This window comes from Lolium rigidum, chromosome 2 (assembly GCF_022539505.1).
Source record: "Lolium rigidum isolate FL_2022 chromosome 2, APGP_CSIRO_Lrig_0.1, whole genome shotgun sequence".
In the NCBI taxonomy this organism is placed as follows: domain Eukaryota; kingdom Viridiplantae; phylum Streptophyta; class Magnoliopsida; order Poales; family Poaceae; genus Lolium; species Lolium rigidum.
The window spans coordinates 273,444,100-273,468,301 of NC_061509.1; the positions used below are offsets into that span (position 1 = coordinate 273,444,100).

A 24,202-nucleotide genomic window follows, 5' to 3' on the forward strand; every position below is an offset into this window, starting at 1 on the left:
TTCAACGAATTCCTGCCCCTGTATGCATACTGCATTATTATTCATAAACTTGTGCAGTTGTTTATGGGTTGCTTTGTTTGCGTAGCAGAATGACACCTCCATATATGCAGAACTTCCTGAATCAAAAAAATTTCGCTTCAGTGTGTCAAGGACCGATACTGCTTTCGCTGTCATCTTGCTTTCTATTCACATTGTTGTCTAAACCACGCAGCTCTCACCACCCCTCAAATGCAAAAGAGCAGATAGCAAAGGTAATTCCGAACTACTGAATGCCTAAATAATTCGCCCTATGTTGACTATACCTCAAAACGTTACTTCTCTTGTTGTGTTCGCAGCTTTGGTCCATTGGTGGTCACATTATGATAAGTGCAATGGATAGTAGAGGTGTTGTTTATGATTGTAGACGTGTACAATGGTTCCGCTTTCATGGGTTATTTCCTCCGATCCTCTCCCCTGATATGCCCCTTCTTACTTTTAGTAAAGACATGGTGCTCGAGTTAGGGGCTTCAATTAAATATATCTTGCTAATGGACTCTTAATGCTTTCCACATGTTGCTTTAGTATGATTCTTACCATAGTTGGACACCACATTACAGGAAGCATTTTCGAATCACAATTAATAATATCTAACCATAAACGACATTAAATTTATTTGCGTATTTTGACTGGGGTCTAACAAAACAAACACAATTTGTAATGAACTTTAATACTTTTTGAAAAAATTGCATTCTACAATATTACAGGCATAATTTCTATTATTAGTGTGACATAGTTAACCACATTGCAGTTTTTCTAAATGTTAGTTGTAGCACTTCCAAAAAAATGTTAGTTGTAGTGTTGTTTATTATAAATTGCATTTATATATTAAAATAAACTCATGCTATGCTAAATTTATGACAAAATGTCTTCACTATATTTTTTAAGAACTGCATGAACTATATAGTGTGTCCCGTTCAAAAAAAAAAAACTATATAGTGTGTAGGAATTTATGACAAATATATCTAAAGCACACAGACTAAGAAATATCTTAATGGTGTGTTCGGATATATAACTCAAATTGAAGCGTTGGCATAATTCTATAGCTTTCGTGGTCAACTGTGTTTTACAAATTCCAATGGGTCCAATATAAGTTGATAACTTGTGCATGCTCTGTACTTGATATTGAAGTAACATCTCTTATAGTAATCACCAAAGAGTTACTAGATTGTTGGCTCATCTAGCTACTAGATTGTTAGTAATTCCAAAAATAATCAAAACTCTAACTAGTACTAATAGGTATGATTCCTCCACAATTAAACAGGATGATAACTCCAAGATTTACTACTCCCTCATTGATTATGCTACCAGACGAATTATAGTAGTACACGGGATCTACTGTAGGAAGTTCATTTATATTCTCAATATTTTGCATGTTAAGCTGAGAAAACAAATTGCCAATTCAAAATTACGATTTTCGTATGTAGCATTGTATTTTCTAGTACTAATTAAAACAAAATACTCCTTCATCAAAATTCCAAAAGTTCAAATGTGTCCCCCAAGTCTCTCCTCGGATTCGCAATTTGGCATCCACCGAAAATCTCGTGATATCCGGCGCCTCCTCCACTCAACGGCCCAGCTCCCGTCGCCGTCGCCGTCCAGCTTCAAAACAAAGCACACTGCCGTTGCCGTTGCAGCACCAACCCAACGGCTACTCTCCCCATTTCAAACCCAAATCCCTCTCAAATCCCACACGCAGCCTCCACCAATCACGCCCATTTCCACAAGGCCCCCATTCTCGTCTCCAGATCCGGCGACTCATCCCGACCCGCCGCCTGCCGGAACCCTAAACCGCCCCGATCCAGGCCACCCGCCGCCCGATGGCGCCGCCGCTCCCCACGCCCTCGCCCCGCCCCGGCGCGCCGCCCATGACGCCGCAGGCAGGGACATCCACAACCCCGTTCCGCACGCCCACCTCCAAGCACCGCCTCCACTTCCCCTCGGCCACGCCCCGCGGCGGCGCCGCCGCGGGCGCCGCCACGGAGCACCCCGTCGAGGTAATCGGCCGCGTGCGCAACCTGCCTTCCTCCTCCTCCGCCGCCAACGGCGCCTCCGCGCTCGAGACCCCCTCGTCCACCACCCTGCGCGTGCGCGGGGACGCGGGGGGCCACCGCGACTTCAGCCTGGACGGCGTGTCCGTCTCCGAGCACGAAGACCTCGAATCCTTCTACGCGCGCTTCGTGCGGGCCCGGATCCGGGGCGTGCGCGCGGGCGCCAAGTGCACCGTCATGGTCTACGGGCCCACGGGGTCCGGCAAGAGCCACACCATGTCTGGCTGCGCGCGCCAGCCCGGCATCGTCTACCGCGCGCTCCGGGACATACTCGACGGCGGGGGCGGCGTCTCTGGTGGTGAGGGCGGCGAGGGCGAGGAGGAGGAGGCCGGGTTCGGGGTCGGGCTGTTTGTGCAGGTCGCCGTGCTCGAGATTTACAACGAGGAGATCTATGACTTGCTCGTCGGGAGCGGAGCGCCCAACACTCGAGGGAACACGCCCAAGGTGATTTGCTCCAGATATACTGCGTAATTTTCACGCGCTGTTGTTGACTGAACTGATCGATGCTGCTAATTATAGCTGTAGCTGCAGAACTGAGTTGCTTTTATGTGCTGCAAGTAGCATCGATCCTTTGGCTTGCGTTAAATTATGTTTCCTGGGAGAAGATCTGTTGTTTCAATTTTTAGATCCTTAATTACTGCTGGAGATTTATCTGCAACAGAATGCTGTTATAACTATGTGGTTGCAGAAGTGAGTTGTTGTTATACGAGGATTAGTAGAGAAGATCCTGTTGTGATAATTGTAGATCATTCATTAACTGTTGGGATTTATCTGGCACTTGTGTATGTCTGTTTATATCTGGCAGTTTGGAACTTGTGATGCTTGAGAGAAGATCTTCTGTGGTTGTTTTAGACCATTAATCATAACTGAGGTTTAGCTGTGTGTTGAAGAATGTTTGGTACCTTCTCTTGAATTTTAACAGTGTGTTATAGTAAATTGTTTTGGCAGTTCTGTACGTGTGCTAGTATATTAGATGGCTAACCTGACATTCTAAATTTAGAGCTTGTGATTCTAAGTGTGAGGTAAGCCTCACAGTATTTAATATTGCTTATTGATGTAGCCTGTGAATCGTTGTGTGTGGGTGTATTATCTTAGATGACTAACCTGAACCAACTGTAACAAGTTTTGAACTGTGACCAACCTAAACCAAGTCGTTATCTGGTACTTAGAATGTCATTGTCGTGTTATATAGGGATAGCTGGATACTGTGGTAGCCGCACAGAGATTTTCAGAAAGCTGACAAAAGATGTCAATGTGAATTTGTGACTTAATGTTATTCATCCATTTTCTTAAAGTTTCTCAATACATTGTGTACAGGTGAGGCTAGAAGTAATGGGGAAGAAAGCCAAGAATGCAACTTACATATCTGGAAATGAAGCTGGGAAGATATCAAGGGAAGTTGCTAAAGTAGAAAAGCGGCGCACTGTCAAGAGCACGCTATGTAATGAGAGAAGTTCGCGAAGTCACTGCATGGTGGGTTGTAATGAGCTTATTAGCACCTCTAACCTTGATGTTCTTGAGAGATCGAACTGTTCATTAACTTTGCTTTGTGTCACTTCTGTAGATAATCTTGGATGTCCCGTCGGTGGGAGGAAGACTGATGCTGGTAGATATGGCTGGCTCAGAGAACATAGAAGCCGCAGGCCAGACTGGATTTGAAGCGAAAATGCAGGTGTGTGGCGTTAGAATCTGTAATTTCAGTAACATCCGATATATTGCAGTTGCCTTTTTTTTTGCAAAATGATGCATGTTTAATGACTTCATAATATAGTTTGAATAGTCAATTATCTGCATCTTGCAATGCAGCAACTGTATCTGAGTTTTCTCATGATACAGTCCTGTTTTCTTTTCTGAAATAAGATGACAAAGCTCTCCACGCTATCTACCCATACGAATTGCACCATGATAATCCCATGATTAACCACGGAGTGTACTTTCACCAATACTCTCTTTTAAAACAATGTGATGTACAGAAGTGTATATTAATTAAGATGACACAGTTCTGTTTGCCTTTTTGAAATAATATGAAAAAGTTACGTTTCCATGCTGATATAGCCATACTAATTGCACCATGATAATCCCATGACTAAACAAGGATTATACTTTCACCAATACTCTCTTTTTCTACAATGCGATGTGCATAAGTGTATCTTAATTAAGATGACACAGTTCTGTTTTCTTTTTGAAATAATATGAAAAAGTTATGTTTCCGTGCTGATATAGCAATACAAATTGCACCATGATAATCCCATGGTGAACCACAGATTGTACTTTTCATCACTACTCTCTTTCTTTGCAAGGCCATGTACAGAAGTCTATGTTAATTAAGATGACGCAGTTCTGTTTGAAAAAGTTATGTTTCCGTGCTGATATAGCAATACAAATTGCACCATGATAATCCCATGATTAACCACAGATTGTACTTTCACCACTACTCTCTTTTTTTTTCTGCAAGGCGGTGTACAGAAGTGTATGTTAATTAAGATGAAACAGTTCTGTTTTTCTTTTGAAATAGGATGAAAAAGTTGTGCTTCCTTGCTGATATAGCAATATGAATTGTACCATGATAATCCCATGATTAACCACAGATTTTACTGTCACCACTACTCTCTTTTTCTGCAAGGCGATGTACAGAGTTGTATGTCAATTAATCATAATCACTTGGTTCTGCACATCTGGTCTATAACATTTGTTACTGTTCCACAGACGGCAAAGATCAACCAAGGAAACACAGCTTTGAAACGAGTGGTTGAGTCTATAGCCAATGGTGATTCACACGTTCCATTTCGAGATAGCAAGCTCACGATGCTATTACAGGTACAAAACACTGAAGAACCACACTTCCTAATACCACTTTTCTCTTTGTGTTTTCCTGGATAATTTTAAACCTGTGTTTCTTCATGGATTTTCAGGATTCCTTTGAGGATGACAAATCAAAGATTCTGATGATTCTGTGTGCGAGTCCTGACCCAAAGGAATTGCACAAGACAGTTTCTACATTGGAGTATGGTGCTAAAGCAAAATGCATTATCCGTGCTGCTCATGCATCAACACCAAGGGACAAAATGAACACTGAAGAGTCATCTGCAATGCTCAATTCAAGGATTGAGGCAATGAACCAGTTCATATACAAGCTCCAGAAGGAGAACAAGCAAAGAGAGAAAGAGCGCAATGAGGCCCAGGCTGTTCTTCGACAAAAGGAAGAGGAGCTAGCACAAGTAAGGGCAAAGCTCCGGGTGGTAGAAGGGCAAGGTGCAGCTGCAAAGGAGGAAGAGATAAACTTGAAGGTCACTGAGAAAACCAAGGTCCTGAAGACCGAGCTCCAGATGATGGAAGAGAAAATGCTTCGGCAGCAGCAAGAGATCGTTGCTTTGAAGCAAAGGCTGCAGGAGGTTGAGAGCGAAAAGGCGCATGCTCGGCAGCCTTTACAGCAGGATGTCATCGGAGGTAGATTGTTGGCACGATTATCTGAGATGTCTGCAGGAGGAGATCCATCCATGTCAATGGCGATGTCGATGTCCATGGATCTGGACGCGGGAGATCAGCCAACGGTTTTAGATGTGAAGGTGATAAAGGAGGACACTCGCCAGCAGGGCCAGATATGGAACCAGACATCCACAGCAGGCTCTTGCACCAGTGCCGTGCAGCAAGAAGATGTTGTCAGACTGTCTGGATTCCCAGAAAAGGCCGTCCTGAGCACTGTCTATGAGGAGGGAGATGAAGAAGGTGAAGAGAAGGGCAATGGCGCTGAAGAGGAAGTGTGCAAGGAAGTTGTGGAAGAGGAGAGCTACAAAATTGACAGAATGGAACAGCCTCTTGCAGAACCAGATAGGACTAACCGTATTCAGAACATCTTCAGGCTCTGTGGGAACTACCGTGAGCTTGTCAAGAAGCAGAACGCTGAGTCACCGGTGAAGCAGCAGGTGTTTGGAGACGAGAACAAGCAGCTGGGACAGCAAATGCTTGAAGATGAGAACAATCAGCCAGCAAAGCAATTGTTCGGTGATGAGAACATGGACCCATCAGCATGGGCAGCAATAGAAACCTCCATGTGTGATGTCAAAGTTGCTGATAGCCCAGTATCATCGCAACTATCACCGATCGTTTGCCAAGTTGTGGACGAGGCCGGCTTGACAGTGCCAGAAGAGCTGAAGTCATGCACCACACCTGAAGGTAATAATCAGAGCAGGCAGAAGGAGCGAGATGGCCTGCTGGAAGTGTACATCAAATGGGAGTCCGGCAATCTTATCAAGGGGCTGAAACTTCTGCCGACAGCTTGCCTTTCAGACCTGAGAAAGCTCATAGAGGCTCACTTCGAAGAAGCCAGCAACAAGCAGCAGCAGCACCACCACCAATTCACTTTCCTTCTCCTTGGGGTATGTCATTCAGCTCTTTCCATTTCATGCTTTCAGCCAATTGTTCTCTGTTGCCTGTTACTCCTGGCATTGTCGTTTGTCAGTTACAGTATCTTCTTGTCTTGGAAAAGAGGAACTTGTTAATGATATGCTTTGACCACCCAATTGATCTCTGACTCTGTTACATATTACCGCTGGCATTGTCACCCAATCGTTCTCTGACTCTGTTACATATTACTGCTGGCATTGTCATTATCTTTTGTCTTGTCTTGGAAAAGGAGAGCTTGTTGTTCAAATGAGGCTCGTTATGGAAAATTGCAAATAAAACGTCCATTCATAATTCTATATACATCAAGAGAAACCTAATTGACGATAGTGAGATGTGGGGAACTCTTGTTGTTCTATGCAGGATCCTTCTGGTGCTCCAGTGTCAAGAGAGAACGAGTCGACGGTGCAGATAAGCAGGCTGCCCAATTGGAATAACCAGACCAACAGCTACCTCGCCTGCCTGCGCGCCGTGAAGAAGCCAGCGGCGGATCAACTCCACCAGATACCGTTCAGCCCACTGGAAAGCAAGCTCAACTCTGCTCTGAACGACGTGCAGCAGCAGCAGCGTGCCTCCGGCGCCCTCTCTCCTAAGGTCGTCGGCCAGATGAGCCCCAGCTTCATCCGTGAGCTCAGAGCTTGAGCTCCTTCAGCATATTCTCGTTAGATTGTTTTGTTGGTTGATTGTTCATTGGTCACCTGTGTGGTGACGAAGATGTATCTCCTATCTATTAGTATTGTATTATGTGGTCTATGTAAAATTGATAGCCAGTGTAATTGATACTCGTTATGTAACGATGTTGCATTACACGAGTGGCTGGACATCCCAAACAAGATGGTAATGATCGGTCGCTGTTTCTTGAATAGCCTGCAAGTTTCCTGTCTAAACTTCATGGCGACCGAGAATGTCAAAATCATAAAATTAAAATAAGGTATGAAGTGGTGTGCAAGAAAATTACGGACGTATGAGTAGGTTAGGCAGAGTTGACAACGAAGAACCAAGAAACGTGCACTGCCGTGAGATACAGCGATGAGGGACTTGGAGGACAAACCACTTTGCTGAAACCCGACACTCTACCAATATCTATTGATAAGTAACGTCTCACCGTATAACCTTGTATTCTAGAAACCTCTATAAGGGTATTTTGTTGGACTCGTTTCCTCTACAGCACCCTACCAAGATAGCTAAGTATACTATGAATAGCACTATATATAAACACGTTGCAGTAAACAAGACTAATTCATGGAGGAGTGTGCTTTCCCTGACATTCCACTTTTATTTTCTTGAATTTCGATGAGTTTTATACAAAAACATTTTTTATGACTAAAAGTATATTTGGCATAAAACATATAACAAATTCATCATAGTAAATTAAGAAAAAAAAGATAAGGATCTTAATAATTCGCAACACACTAACATGGTTCGTATTGAACATATAATAAAACATGTAAGTAAATAGTGTAATGATCACATGTCAATAGAAAAGGATATACCAAGTGACAAAATAGATTCTCTGCAAGTAAAAATGTTAGGTACAAAAAGCATGTGTAAATAATTAGTTGATCACATGCAGGGTTTTGGTTTCTGTGCTATTGGCTATGCCTCAGTTATAATAGGACATACAGAAATGATAATACAGTTATACTAGGACATACATAAACATATCTATAGAGTATTTTTTTATACTGCCCAAAGTTCCTTTCCGAGATGGCCACGAGTACTTTCATCATGACGACTTGGTTTTTCCATCTCCAACTTAAGCATGCATGTGGTGTTGGCCATCTCTCGATGACACATAGTGTAATTCATCTCCAAGTGCAAATGAACAGAAAATTGGTCAGTTTTGGCCAACCTATCCAAATCCTTCTCCCCCATCTCCCAAGCAGGGTTAGCTCTGGCCCATGGCAGGATGGACGATAGGGCCCGTCCAAACTAGGGGCACATTGCTGGTATACACATACAAATAAGACAAAGTGCAAAAATAAAGAATACCATTTATGCATTAATGCATAGGTAGGTCTAGGCCTAATCCTCGAATAAAAAAAAGCAAGCACAATTTGTTCTCGCATTTTGCCTGGTTGGGATGGATGATGGTTGGACCATTTATGGGCGCTTGTAGGATGTTTTCGTTTTCTTTCGTGTTTCTTTTGTTTGTATGTTTCATTAATTTCATTCTTTCCTTTGTTTAGGTTTCGTGTGAGGTAGCCTTGTCAGTGATTTCCACAATCGTTCAGAGCTCGTACCCGGTTTGACACATCACACTATTTAAGCATGTCGGCATTTCTCTCTACTTTCGATATGGGAATACTCTTGACTGACGTACGAGAAACAGTCACCAAGTTTGCTACTTCTTATTTCCTTATAGTCGGTCTAATCTTACATCCATCATTATTCTTTTTTCCCATTATTTTCTCTTTGATTGTGGTAAGAACACACAAAAACGTTTTGATCCATGTACTTTCAAGTCACAAGTGCAAGAAGACGATATTAATGAAGTACATGATTCATTGTGCCGCATTACATAAAAAAGACTCATTATTTTTTTTAATACAACTACAAAATCATTAAATATAAAACATGCATAAAAAATTACTTTCATCCTCACTAGACAAAGCTGAATATTCTCTTATTTATTTGGAATGCACTCGGGTGTATGTTTCCTTCTAAAAATTATGCTAGAGTTACCAATATGGTGGAAACTCATATTATTTTGCTTCACTGCTTCAGAATCTCTTAGATGATGTAATAGTTATGTGATATTAATAAAGCTAGCCATGATGGCCTTCCCTCAATTTTTTTATGGTGGAACCTTCCAAAAGATAGAAAATTTGTTAGAAGAAATAAACTTAAAGTATTTTTTATAGTTGATAAAAATGTATTTGATGAAAAAATGCATTACATGAGAGGTCAAATAAATTGAGGAAAAACATTTCCTTGTATATTCTTAGAATATTATTATTTTATATGAATAATTTTAAATACTACAAATATTTTATTTTTCGATGAATATTTTATTATACATGGAAACAACTTTCTGCTGATGAGCATTTATGTACACATGTATGGACATTTATACAGACTCGTATTATATTTAGTCATGCATGCATGTACGAACATCTATTTCAGCATAATAATTTTTTTTGCAATACATGACTTTTAGTTTTTTTTTTAAAGCTCATGACTTTTTAGTTTGAAAGTACTTAGTAGAATTAATATATGGTTTAAAAAAATCCATGCATACACACAGAGAAAAGGGAAATGAGAATCTAGCGCTGTCTCCGTGGGCCAGGCCCACTAAGGAGGCCGTTACACGCTTCGCGTCGGATGTAAGCAAACGAGTCCGCTCCAAACTAGCGCTGAGTTCTACGGTCGCGCCGTCGTTGCCAACTGGCGGCCTCCCGGACCCGACGACCTCCACCACCGCCCCATCCCACCGGGAAGGCGTCGAGATGACTGGCATCCGTGACAAGCGCGCCACCAGCGAACCCCGGAGATCCAAGCGCCTCGAGCGGTCCCAGCCCGAGGCGGCGCCTCCCGCGCCTCCGGCACGCCGGGCCAGGCACGCCGAGGCCCCGGCTCCTCCGCCCAACCGCGATGGCCCCGTCGCCGCCGCGAGTGCTGCGAGCCCACATTCGCCCCCTTCCGGCGATCGGGACACCGGGGACGTGACCGTGGCTCCTCCACCTCCGGCACGCCGCGCCGATGTCCCGGCTCCTCCGCGCAAGCCCTTCGGGTGTGGTCGCGTCACTCTGCCTCGCACCGCATACGCGCTCCGCAACCGCCTCGTCCCGGACACCAGCAGCCCCAAGATGAAGCCGACGCCGACGCCCATGCCCACCCCCGGCTGCGACAAGATGTTCAGGGAGGAACGTAGGCGTGGTCCAAAGTGGCAAACTCCAATGTGCGCACGTGTGGGTTTGGAATACTACAACAGCATGAATCAGGTTTGTTCACTTAATAAGTTTCTAAATAGCGCATAGTGCAACTTAATCAAGTGGCAGAGCAACATTTAGATCATCAGATCGGGACATGTTTTCAGCTTCCCTGCTTTGTGCTTAGGAAGTCAAGTGCTGTTGCCTGTTGGTACAACATGACCAAACAAGGTCGCTGCAAACACAGAATGCAAGACACATGTGCGGGTGGTTATAGAGAAACTAGCATGCGTTCTAGCTAGATTGCTTCTTCATTGTGTATGCTATGCTGCGTACATCTTTTGCATGGGGTTTTCATGAAAGGTGTGTCTAAATCTCAGTCGATTGAAACATAGCTTATGTCTCAGTCGAATAACATGATGCGGGTTTAAACGAAGTATAAACAACAACAAACACGAATCTTCAAGCAGAAATAAAATTCAACGATGAAGCACGTGACTGAGACATAAGCTACATCTCAGCTAGCTGAAAACTTAGCAATTCCTTTTCATGAAGACTACACGCCTAGCCCAAAAGATCAGCTGTCTTTAGCCGTTGATATATAATGCTGTCACGGTCTGGTTTGGTCTTTGTCCGACGCTGACCACTTGAGTAACATTTGTTCCAGTGATATTGGTATCAACTGAGGCGTCAAATTAAGGGTTTGAACAATGATGCTCCATAAGGATTATAGGAACCAAAAACATCATTGTCCCCCTATCTTTCTTTTCTGTACTCGAAAGTGTCGGTACACAGAACAGCCTGCAAGTTCTCTGCGAGCGAGACTCCCCGTACAACACGTGGCGCTACCAGACGCTTTTGGCCGAACGACGCGAGCGAGGGACGCGTACGCGCGTTCCGCGGACGAGCGCGAGAGTGCGCGTACTTCCCGCGAGCGCGCTTGGGTGGTCTGGTGTGTACGTACTTTCCCGTCCGAGTACAAGTGTGAGAGCCTACGTACGTGCACGCCTACGTGAGAGCAAGTACTACCTCGTATGTCACTCATCATCGTGCACTCACAATTAGCTACATGCTAGGTTAGATACCATGGGTACAACCATACTAGTATTGGAAGTACGAAAAAAATTTATCTTGAAACCTATCAACATGGGATCTAGTTTTGAAGATCTCGGAGGGTCCCAGAAGTGAAAACGGTTCGTAATTTGGACTTACGGTTCTCGAGATATTTCATTAAAAAAACGAATCTAGAAAATAAAGGGAAAAGCTGATACAACGCATCCCCCTCTGCCTTGTTTCTCCTCCCTCATCCCCACCTTCCTTCCCCTGCAATACGTGGCAAGCAGGGATTTTCTGACACCACAGCGCGCCACTTGTCGCGTGCGGACAGAGTTGTTTTCCCTTCGCGAAGATCGACCTTTTTTTAACGATTTCGCGATTCTTCCAGAGATGGTGTCTTTGGTTTCGTGTTTTTTTTTTTTTGAAAATACCAATATATTAAGCTAGCAAGCCGCCTCATTAAAAACCTTACAGTCCCCTTCGGTACCCTGGTAAGGAAAAGAGTGCGTCTAAAACTTACTGCTGACATTAATGTTTGATTACATCATTGCTCAAAAGAGCTACATCATTAAGAGCATCTACTAACACATGACTAGGAGGATCCCCCTCCCACTGAATAATACTATCTGATTCAAAACACCTTCTTGCAAGATTATGAGCTACCTTGTTTGCTTCTCTTGGACAATGTTGAATCTTGAGCATCCCTAAGCGCTTCCCAATTTGAAAACAGTCCGCCAATATCGGTGTATAAGTACCCCAAATCTCAGTACCATTACAGTCTTTGGCTTCGTGTTAATTGTTGGTTTCACGGAGTTAAGTTCATTTTTTCCAGCGAAGGGGTTGATTGCGTGCGCGGCCCGAGTTTAATTGCTTTGATGTCATGGGCCGGCCCACCAAGGGGGCCCGTTTCACGCTTCGCGTCCGATGTAAGCAAACGAGTCCGTTCCGAACTCTAGCGCTGAGTTCTATACGGTCGCGCCGTCGTTGCCAGCCGGCCTCCCGGACCCGACGACCTCCCATCGGAACGGCGTCGAGATGACTGGCCTCCACGGCAAGCGCGCCACCAGCGAACCCCGGAGATCCAAGCGCCTCGAGCGGTCCCAGCCCGAGGCGGCGGCGGCGCCTCCGGCACGCCGGGCCAGGCACGCCGAGGGTCCGGCTCCTCCGCCCAACCGCGATGGCCCCGTCCCCGCTGCGAGGGTTGCGAGCCCACCTTCGCCCCCTCACGGCGATCGGGACCCCGGGGACGTGACCGTGGCTCCTCCTCCGGCTCCTCCGCCGAAGCCCTTCTTCGGGTGTGGTCGCGTCACTCTGCCTCGCATCGCGTACGCACTCCGCAACCGCCTCGTCCCGGACACCAGCAACCCGAAGCCGAAGCCCACGCCCATGCCCAATCCCGGCTGCGACAAGATGTTCAGGGAGGAACGTAGGCGTGGTCCAACGTGGCAAACTCCAATGTGCGCACGTGTGGGTTTGGAATACTATAACAGCATGAATCAGGTTTGTTCACTCGATAAGTTTGTAAGTAGTGCATATATAGTGCCAGTTAGTGGCAGAGCAACATTTAGATCATCAGACCGGGACATGTTTTCAGGTTCCCTGCTTTGTGCTTAGGAAGTCATGCGTTCTTGCCTGCTTGTAGAACGTACATGAACAAACAAGATCGTTCGCAAACATACAACAATGTAAGACACGGGTGTGGGTGATTATAGAGAAACTAGCATGCGTTCTAGCTAGATTGCTTCTTCATTGCGTATGCCATGCTGCGTACATCTTTTGCATGAGATTATGCAGTACTAAGTTTCTAACTACTCATTGTTTCATATATGCACCCTTGGACTGACCCCTGATCTTATGTTTGTGAATTTGTTAGGGGGATCAGTACGACCTGGTTAAAGCAGTGAGCAGCAATGCCTTTGTCTTCAATGGTATCTGGTTCCATGCAAATTTTCTTGCTAAGCGTAAAGGAGCTACCAATTGTGTCGATCTTGTCCCCAAGTATTTCTTTGCCGAAATAGAAAGCAGGACGGGTTCCAGTCTAGCTCGCTTCCAGCGAAATCGAAGGACACACCATGAAAAATATCATGAATTTCCATAAAGTTTGCGCTTATCACGTATATGAACCATAGTATATAAGCGGCTATTCTATTTTTGTGCATAGATTTTGTACAATTGCAGATTGCCTTGCTTGTAGCCATTTCACACAAAAAAAGACGTATAAAAATGTGTTTTTCGTGGTTAGGAAAGGAAAACTCATAAGGCCAACATTGCTTCCCGTCTCAAGGCCCATCCTATGCGTAATATGGGCTCGTTCCGTCAAACTATGCATGTTCAAGGTCTTGACCCAATTCATTTTTCCTAAAAGGTATAGAAACTCGTAGGAGGTAGCTCAATGTGTGAAGGTTTTTTTCAGAATAACTTCTATATTCCAAGTTTGTAATTTTCCCTCACAACTAGGTCACTTAAAATGACCCCTCGCAAAGGTTCTCCATTTTCTGATTTTTCTTGAGTGAGGTGCGCTCAAATTGGTAACCGCATGGAATGATCTTTCGCAAGAATGGGCGCCGAGGGGCACACCAGAGGGAACCGCGTGGAACCGACATCGTACCTATGATAAAACAACATGTTGTTGACCTAAAAAAATATTTTTCCAAAAAAAAAATCTGGAACAAGCAAAAGATGGCGCTTCAAATCTGCCCCCGCTTCCAACGAAATCAGTAGAACACCGTAGAATATACCATGAATTCCCAGAAAGCTAGCGCCATCGGCAGATATGTGAACATAGTATAAAAGTAGTATTATATTTTGTGCATAGGTTTTGTACAATTGAAGAATGCCCTGATCGTAGCGAAAAGGAAAAATGGTTTTTTCATTGCTAGGAAAGAAAAACTCATAAAGGCAACATTGCTTCCCGTCCCAAAGGCTAGGCTACGCATGTGCAATATGGACTAGTTCCGGCAATTTTTTTCATGCTTAAGGTCATCACGTATCTCATTTGCCCTAAAAGTTGATAAAACCTCGCATGAGGTAGCTCCTTTTGTGAAGAGTTTTTCGGAATAACTGTTGTATTCAAAATCTGTCTTCTCGCAACTAGGTCACATAAAATGATGTCTCACCAAGGTTATCCATTTTTGTAAATTTTTAGAGTGAGTTGTGCTCAAATTAGAACCAGTTCACGGGAGAGGATTTTCTAACGGATCCGGTAACTACCGGTCATCATCCGACCGGCAGTTGCCTCGCGATTCGTGCTAATTTATCTTAAATTTATTATCTATTTTACTACCATATGGTATATCTATAATATTTATTAGATATAAATAACAAATTTCTTATTTCAACCACATTATACGTATATTTCGCGCATATTTGAATTGTTGTAGTTATTTTTTGTTTAAAGTATCACGAATCACGTCTCATATAAAGAAAATACGAAAATTTACCAAAATTTCTTTTCAATTTTGTAGATATATTATATGAAAATGATACACACTAGATATAAGAAGGGAATGTAGCACGAATCACGAAGCAGCGAGTGGTGGATGAGGCACCGGTAGTTACCGGTGCCGTTAGAATGGACTTTCCGCCCGTTCGAATGCCTTTTCGCAAGAACAGGCGATGCGAGGCACACTGGAGGGAACCACACGAACCCGACATCGTATATCTAGTAAAACAACACATTGTGGATGTAAAAAGATTTTTTTTTTTTTTTTGCAAAAATCCAACTAGTGAAAGCATACTTGTAGTTCAAATCTGGCCTGCCTCCACTGAAATCGACGAAATGGGCGATGCGAGGCACTCCGGGGAAAGCGCGCGAAATCAACATTGTGTTATTTTATATGTACTAGCGGCGAGGGAAAACACCAAACTTCCAATATAAAGTTTTTGCAAGTGGTTATAACTAGAAGAAAATAAGAAAAAAATAAGGGTTTGCCGAGTGCAACACTTGACAAACGAGGGCGATTTTTGATTGGTTCAGAAGGTTTGTGGAGTACCCACATTAAGGCTAGTCATAGTGGGGAGTAACTTAGACTAGTAACATGACATATGTTACTAGTCTAAGTTAATACTCCCTCCTTCACAGTTTATTAGGCGCGCGCGTACCCCTAGGTCACCAATTTAACCTATATAATTTAAATTATATAATACAAAAATTATATCATTAGAAAATATAACATCTGAACTTTCTAATGATATAATTTTTATAACATATAACTAATGCTAACTTGATCAAATTTGCGACCTAGGGGTACGTGCGTGCCTTATAAACTGTGAGAGAGGGAGTACCTCCATAGTGGGTAGTAACTAATATGTGGTGTCATGCATTGTGTCATTTACTATGGTGTAGACTCAACTTGTCTTGAGGTGTGTGATGTTATGGTAACACAGCTAGTTACCACCTTACTCTCTATCTTCATTCATTGTCATGCCATGTCACTAAAATACATTGGGTTGTGTGATGTTACTAGCTAAGTTACTCCCACTATGAGCAGTCTAAGCACTCGGCAAAGTAAAGGGCGGATTTTGATTGGTTCAGAAGGTCTGCCGATCGAGTACCGCCATCAAACACTTGGCAAAGCAACGTATGGATGTTGACTGGTTTGTCCAATACCGCCATACGTTAAATACTCGGCAAAGTGAATGCCAAATTTGTAATATTGGTTCAAAATCTTTCCCGAGTACCTCCATTAAACACTCGGCAAAGCGAAGAGCGCGCGACGTGAACGGAGGGGAGACAGCTGAGGTGTCATTTTCTTTGCCTGAGTGCCACCAAAATGTACACGGTAAAGCGATCACCAATAAGAGGATTGGGAGGGGCTCGGGGCATGGGATGACGTTGCTGATCAAGAGGGGTTGTGGGCCAGCGAGGGGATTAATTGGGCGCTGCTGGAGGACGGCATGGCGGCCGGAGTTGAAGAGGAACCGGTGTCGGCCATGAAGGAGAAAGGGAGGAGCTAGCACGAGGCTCGCAAAGCTCGAGCAACTGAGTTTCATTGATACAAGGGAGCAGCACTACGTGCGTGCATGCGGTCCGATATCGCTAGACTAGGTCGGTTAAGTTACATATACAATCGCTAGAATAGTCGGTTACGGTTAAGTTACATATACAACGCGCGCTACATGGACGTCAGAATACAAGTGTTCAACACCGGAAGCCGATCGAAGACGTCGTCGAGATGGACGACAAGCGTGTGACTGTGATCCGGAGATCCAAGCGCCTTGAGCGTTCATGTCCCGACGAGGCCGCCGCACCTCCCCCGGAACGCCGGAGGACGAGGCGCACCAATGGCCCGGTTCGTCAGCGCGAGCGCGAGGCCCCCGCTCCCGCCGCGAGGGTTGCGCGATCGCCTTGCCGACCTTACGGCGAACGGGACTCGGAGGATGATGCAACCGCGGCGCCGCCTCCTGCACAATGCGCCGCCGCCGAGGCCCCGGCTCCTCCGCCCAAGCGCGACCGCTACGTCCGCACCGCGTACGTGCTCCGCAACCGCCACGTCCCCGATACCAGCGGCCGCGAGCCCTACTACATCCCCGCGCGCCACGAGAAGCGGTATATCTCTTATATCTCCATAATCTTCCTCATGTGTGCTGCAAGCTTTTTCATCTGAATGATGAATACCGAGTCTATTCCATCGAATCCAATCGTCGCCGATTATCGCCGCGCTGCAACGGCTTTGCGTCGCTTCAGTAGCTTCCGGCTTCCATGTCTGAATTTTGGTCAGATTGATCTTGATTACTATGACGCTGACCAAACGATGAAGCTTCAAACCCTTACCACCCGTGTGAATTGCTTTGTTGGATAGACCATTCTTAGGAGTTAGTAATAATGTCATAATAGTTACTTCTCCAGACGCATAGAGTAGTATAATTTGGAGCTGATATAGTATCAAAACTATGGTAGTCAAGACAGATAATATCATTGATCTCCTGCAGACTAAACATGCGAAGGGGAATAACAAATGTACAGTAGCTAATTTCCTTCTTCACATGAAAGAATTCAGCCAAGTATCCTCTCCTGTTACATACTTCCATCAGTATGCTGGTGATAGATGTGCATACTTTGGAGCTGATATAGTATACTACTCTATACTTTGGAGCTGATATAGTATACTACTCTATCTGTACCTGCTGGTTTTGTTGTTTCTGCATACATCCACACGGGTAGAACATTTTCCTTAAAACTGCAATAAGGGGAAACTTAATTGAGGGAACGAAATCTGGTTCATTTCTATGGTATTAGTATTACTCCTTGAATCTCGGTTTAATTTGATCCTAACCCCTCTTCTCATAGTCTTACCATGGAGCTCATGCATTACTGTAGTTTTATTTTCATATCTCCATACTTGATCGTGGGGTTTAATTTAATGTGCTTGATATCTTATGTTTATATGACACAATTTAATGTCCTCAGCGTCTTCTGTTCAGTGCTCCTGTTAAGAAATATGAGGCACAGTCTCTCGCTAGTAATACGTAGTAGTAGCTAAGGTCCAAAATTGTTGTCTGATGCAACTTATCACCTTTTGAGTTTCGATCTTTCAAAGGTCTAAAACATATATTCCCTTCTATCAGCTTCTCTTCAGTGTGACAATAGCATTAAGTATTATTTATGAATTGTTTGATGAACATGTGTAATCAAAAAATGCGCATTATGTTGACACTTCTGCTCTTCCAGGGAGGAACTTGAGCATGATCGGCCATGCTCTTCCAGGAAAAAACTTAAGCGAGAGGAGCCTTGGCAGGCCTCAGCATGTGCACGTTTTGCTTTGGAACACTACAACAGCATGAATCAGGTTTTGATCTGCTTAAATTTTTATATAGTGCATAGTGCCGCTTAGTGGATGGGTAGTCATTCAGCATCCCATCAGATCTGGACGATTTTTCAGATTTACCTTTCTTTACATGGCTCAAAAGTTAATGTGCCGATGTCAGCTGCTGAAAATGAGTCACATCTGAACAAACCAGATAGTTGTGAATCGTACAATCTCATTAAGCTTGAGACATAACTTCTTTCTCCCACACGTGGTACTTCATTGCATGTCTGGACATGTTCTGAAATTTCAACCGGATGGTACATTAAAATGTTATTTTAGCTATGAGAACACCAAAGGAAGGCTGCACTGAAATGATATCATAATGATAGCATCGGTAGTCGTATAAATCTATATATAGTCATACGAACAAGAGTGAATTCCACTTTTTACCCTGTAGTTGTGCATTTGTGACACATATTACCCCATTTAGTGGAACTTCTACCAAAATACCCCATTTAGGAGGCTTTAAGCATGGTTTAGACCCAATTTATCATTTTACTTATTATTGTTAGATAGAATAGGTATGATACGGCTATGCGGAGCGATAAAATATGTAAATATAGAAGGGCCTCATGGACGATTTATGCCCAAACTTGTTTAATCCATATGTTCCCTTCATCACTAACATTTTGATATTTTTGGACCCCGATCATCACATAACACTTTGCCCAATGGACAACACACCAAAAAATAAGGGTACAAAGCCTTTCAAATGGGTAATCTACACAATCTTTCACTCGCCGGGTAATTAGTGTCACAAATACAAAACTATAGGGTAAAAAGTGGAATTCACTCTACAAACAATAGAAGGACGTATTTAGTCTTTACACTTGATACTGTTGTTGTTTGTAGGACCAAGCTGCAAGTTCCCACAGCCAAGGTCATGTTAGATTTAGGCTTATTTGTTGAAAAGTGGCATGGCGATAGAGCTCATTTGATTAGAACATGGTATGATGGGCATGCAAGCAGATATACCCTCAAAGGAGACTGATATATTGTTTCCAAGTTTACAGATCACATAGCGTGAAATGAGGGCATTCCATGGGCTAAATTTGATAGTTCATAGTGAAATTCCAACTTTCTAGCTCTATCCTGCTTATTAATTCATATATGCATATTTCGACCGCCAATTGATGCTTGTTAGTTTTGTAGGGAGAGGAGCATGAGCTGGTTAAAGCGGTGGGTGTTCATTCCTTTATCTGGTGTGGTGGGTGGTTGCATGCAAATTTCCTTGCTAGGCGTAAAGGTGCCAGCACATGCGTTGATCTTGCTCCCAAGTACTTCTTTGCTGAGCTAGAACTTAATGCATCTGGTCTGCATTGTGCTTCATGTGTCAAGATTGATTCAGGTTTGTTCATTAACGGAAGCTTTTCACTTGTAGGAGACGATCTCATTTTTATCATTTTTTGGGGCCTCGTGTTGTTTATATTCATGTCTTCACTCTTCACACTTGCAGTTGAATCAAAGAACCTTGGTGGATGTGGAGTGTGCCCGGAAAAAATCATTCATCCTTTTGCTGGTGTATATCATGGTGCCCAGCCTCGACGTATTCGGCCGAATGTGGAGGGGATGTCTACTGAAGGAGATCAATCCATGTCAAGGGCGATGTCCATGGACCCAATCACCGGAGAGGGAGACCAGTGGCTTGTGTTAGATGTATAAGTGTTAACTTCCATACTCACATGCACACGAATTTGGTGGAGACTGCAGGTAGAAGAACTAGGATGCTCAATACAATCGAACCATCTCGATTTCTGCTATCTAAAGCCTTCACATTATCCGCTATGATTTGACTAGGAGCCGTTCGGCGCAAGACAAATGTCTTCTCGTTCACCTTGAAGCTAAAGATGTTGATATGTTCATCATGGAGATATTTCTTGTCAAATGGCCACGGTCTACAAACTAACATATGGTGCACCATCATTGGCACAACGTCAAACTCAATTTTTGTCCTCATAGGGACCAATTTTGAAGGAGATGGCTATGGTGCGTTGTATCTTGACACTTTCGATGTCGCTGAGCCATTGACCATGATAAGGGTGCTTGTGTTTGTGTAGAGGAAGGTTTAGCTTGGTGCATATCTCAGTGCTTTGCTGCTAGATTGTGGCAACTATCTCAATAAATGATAAGCTTGATTTATTTTCCACCTACGTCGGCTTGAGTTTGGAATATATTGCACTGTTGATCTTTGTGTGCTCGTGCTTGAGTGGCCAAGACTTTTGTAACCACAAGTGATGTACTTGCATCATGTACATCTAAAAGTGCTCGTTCTCTTCCCCTTCCATATATTATTGCACTTTCACCGTGGATTTGGGTGTGAAACGAGGTGCATCTCGCACGCCTTGCAACAGTGCTGAAACTATGGATTGGGGGGTGTCGTTGCACGGCCGGGGGCAGGGCGGTGTAGGCCGCGTTGGAACCAACACGATGTAAGCCGAAGGAGTAGGGTAGGGGCAAGGTCATGGTCCTAGAGGGATAGTGTCGTTTGAATTGTGGAAGATGGGGACGTGGAGAAGATGGATGGAGAAAAAATGGAAAAAATAAATAAGAATGAGGGTCCCATGTCATATTGGGGCCATTTTTGCTGTAATTATTTTGCCAAAGACACTCATCATACCTTTAAACCGGTTTCTAGTTTACCCCACAAAATAACCATTGTTAGTAGTGGCCAAATAAACCCTTTTTCTGGAAGTAGTAGTGGCCTAATAAACCCTTTTTTTTTCTTGAAGTAGTAGTGGCCTAATGAACCGGTATGAAGGGAGTACTCCCGGTTCGCAATTACCTCGCATTTGGGTTTAGTCAAAATGAAACTTTATAAAGTTTGATCGAAATTTAGGAAAGAATATGAACATCCATAATATAAAATGCAGATTCATAATAAGTGCCGTGGCTTTAGTTCAACTTTAACTAAAAATGAACTAAAATCATGACAGTTATTATTGATTGGAGTGAGTATTGCATTACAATGGTCGTAAAGTACATTTCCATATTTTGCGCATTTTGTTATAGCGAATGTTCATTTTTTTTTTACTCCCTCCGTTAGATAAAGTCAAGACATGTTTCGTGGGATGGAGAGAGTATTATATTTTTTGGTTAAACTTATAATTTTAACCTTGAGCAAACATAGAATCGCGAGGTAAATAAAAACCAAAGGAGTAAAAAAAAAATTAGGCACGTGTTGGACACGTAAGCAAACGAGTCCGTTCCGTTCCAAACTCTAGTTGAGTCAGGTAAAAAGGTACGGCCGCACCGTCGTAGCCAGGCAGCCTTCGCCTTCCTCTTCGTCTTCGTCTTCCTCCCGGAAGCCGTCGAGATGACGGGCCTCCATGGCAAGCGCGCGACCCGGAGATCCACACCCCTTGGGCGGTCCAGGCCCAAGTTGGCGGCAGCGCCGCCGCCTCCTCCGGCACGCCGAACCAAGCGCCGGCTCCTTTGCGGCGAACGGGATCCGGAGGATGCGGCCCCGGCGCCTCCTCCTCCCAAGCGCTCGCGCTCCCTTCCAGCTTACAGCGATCAGGGCCCGATGGCCCCTCCTCCGGCACCCCTCGCCAAGGAGCGTGATGAGAGCTCCATTCGCGCTGGTTGGCCGCCTGCCACCGCGTACGTGCTCCGCAACCGCCGCGTCCCTACGCGCTACGAGGAACGGTATCTCTCTTACTTGATCTCCCTATACTGTGCGCTTGAATGCTTTGTATTTCATCGATGAATACTGAAGTGATTTATTTTCCTGGAAGAAGAAGATACTACTGAATTGATTCAGTTCGCCGGCTCTGCTGTAGGGCTAGCTACGTCGCTTCAGTAGCATCTGTCTTCTTGCTTGTGTGAAATTTGGGCAGAGTGATTTTATTACTACCATGCTGACCAAATGATCAAGCTTCGGACCCCAACCCAATTGCCACTAGCTTTTTGAATAGACCACTCTTAACAGTTAGTAATAATTACTACTGCATTGTGCAGACTCATAGAGTAGTATAATTGGGAGCTGGGATATAGTATCAACTATGGCAATCACGACTGAAGATATCTTGTTCTCCTGCGGACTAAACATGTCAATGAGAAAAAAAAAAGTGTAGTTTCTGTCACATCTAATGCTTTTGAACAGCTGGTTTAGTTGTTTCTGGGTACATTCACGTTGTTAGAAGATTCTCCTTAAAATTGCAACTAGTGGAAACTTAATTGAGGAAACAAAATATGGTTGTTTTCTAGGGTATTTAAGCCACACCTAAAATCCTTGAATCACAGTTTAATTTCATCCTAATCCCTCTTCTCATGCTCTAAACATGGATCCCTGGCATTACTATAGTTCTATTTACATATCTCCATATTTGATCGTGACTGGGTATCAGATAGTTTAGTGTGCTTCCTATCTTATGTTGTTTTGACAAAATTTAATGTCCTCAATGTCTTCTATTCAGTGCTCCTATTAAGAAATATATATATGAGGGTAATATGGTTTCTGAAATCAAGAAATAACTTAAAATATGAGTGTAAGTGCTCCTATTAAGAAACCTTAAAAGGTGATAAGTTAGTTGCACCGATAACAATTTTGGAACTTAAGTTGTTGGTGCAACTTATCACCTTTTAAGTTTCGATCTTTGAAAGGCTGAATACTTCTATTCCCTTCTATCAGCATCTCTTCCATGTGATAGATTCAGTATTATTTTTTAATTGTTTGATGAGCATGTGAAATCAAGAAATGTGCATCATGTTAACATTTATGCTCTTCCAGGGAGGAACTTAAGCATGACCAATCATGCTCTTCCAGGATAAAAGCTAAGCAAGATGAGCTTTGGCAGGCCCCAGCATGTGCACGTGTGGCTTTGGAACAATACAACAGCACGAATCAGGTTTTGATCTACTTAAATTTGTTAATAGTGCATAGTGCCATTGAGCATCTATATCATCACATGTGGATGATTGTTCAGATTTACCTTTCTTTACTACTAAATGCTCAGAAGTTAATGTGCCGATGTCTTTTGCTGGAAATGAGTCACATCTGAGTAAATTAGATCATTGTGAATCGTACAATCTCATTAAGCTCAAGACGTAAATTCTTTCTCACGTACGTGGTACTTTATGGCATGTATAGACATGTTCTGAAATTTCAGCCAATGGTACTTAAAATGTTATTTTAGTTTCGAGAACAGCAGAGGAAGGCTGCACTAAAATTATATCTTAATGATACCATCGGTAGTAGTAATAATCTAACTTGTATCATCTTATTAATTCATATATCCATCTTCGTACCGCCATCTTATGTTTGTTAGTTTTGTAGGGGGATGAGCATGAGCTGGTTAAAGCAGTGGACGTTCATTCCTTTGTCTGCTGTGGTATGTGGTTGCATGCAAATTTCCTTGCTCGGCGTAAAGGTGCCAAGAACTGTGTTGATCTTGTTCCCAAATACTTCTTTGCGGAACTGAATCTTGATGGATTTGGTCTGCTGTGTGCTTCATGTGTTAAGATTGATTCAGGTGTGTTGAATTATAGAAGTTTTCACTAGTAGTATTTGCTGATAATATTCGAGGGTTTATGATGCTTATGTTTGTGTCTTTACACTTGCAGTTGAATCAAAGAACCTTGGTGGCTGTAGAGAGTGCCCAGGAAAAATCAGGCACCCTGCTGATGGAACTTATCTTGGTGCCCAGGCTTGCCGTGAACCTGCTGCTGCTGGTGGTCTAGAAGTTGCATTTAGCTTTTGAGTGTTTTTTCCAGTTATGGACCATGGATAAGTGATCCTACTCAAATTGGACCCAGTGCGCAGGTAGTTCGCAAAAATGTTGAATGGTGATGTAGCCCGTGGTTTCAGCCTTAGCACATTCTGTTGCACGCCTCCTAACTTATTTTGTCTCTCATGGCAGCTGGCCATCAAATGGAAGCGTCTGGTTTAAACCCTTGGGCTGTTGGGCTGTCTGCAAGATCTCTTGGTGTACAATGTGGGGATGGATGCCATTATCTTTGCGTCAATCGTGCTCTTTTC

The 24,202-nt window shown here is 43.6% G+C and overlaps 2 protein-coding genes across 2 annotated transcripts; both read left to right on the plus strand.

The window, feature by feature from the left end:
* The first annotated feature begins 1,937 nt into the window (after positions 1-1,937).
* LOC124688808 (kinesin-like protein KIN-10A) lies at positions 1,938-7,130 on the plus strand. The gene is made up of 6 exons (XM_047222436.1): positions 1,938-2,531; positions 3,405-3,560; positions 3,652-3,759; positions 4,794-4,904; positions 5,000-6,463; positions 6,852-7,130. Exons 1-6 carry the CDS (start codon positions 2,265-2,267, stop codon positions 7,128-7,130), a joined length of 2,385 nt encoding a protein of 794 aa, XP_047078392.1. The 5' UTR covers positions 1,938-2,264.
* Positions 7,131-18,180: 11,050 nt separating this feature from the next.
* LOC124688809 lies at positions 18,181-23,979 on the plus strand. Its single transcript, XM_047222437.1, has 3 exons — positions 18,181-18,204; positions 23,501-23,696; positions 23,788-23,979. Exons 1-3 carry the CDS (start codon positions 18,196-18,198, stop codon positions 23,922-23,924), a joined length of 342 nt encoding a protein of 113 aa, XP_047078393.1. The 5' UTR covers positions 18,181-18,195; the 3' UTR covers positions 23,925-23,979.
* The last annotated feature ends 223 nt before the right edge of the window (positions 23,980-24,202 follow it).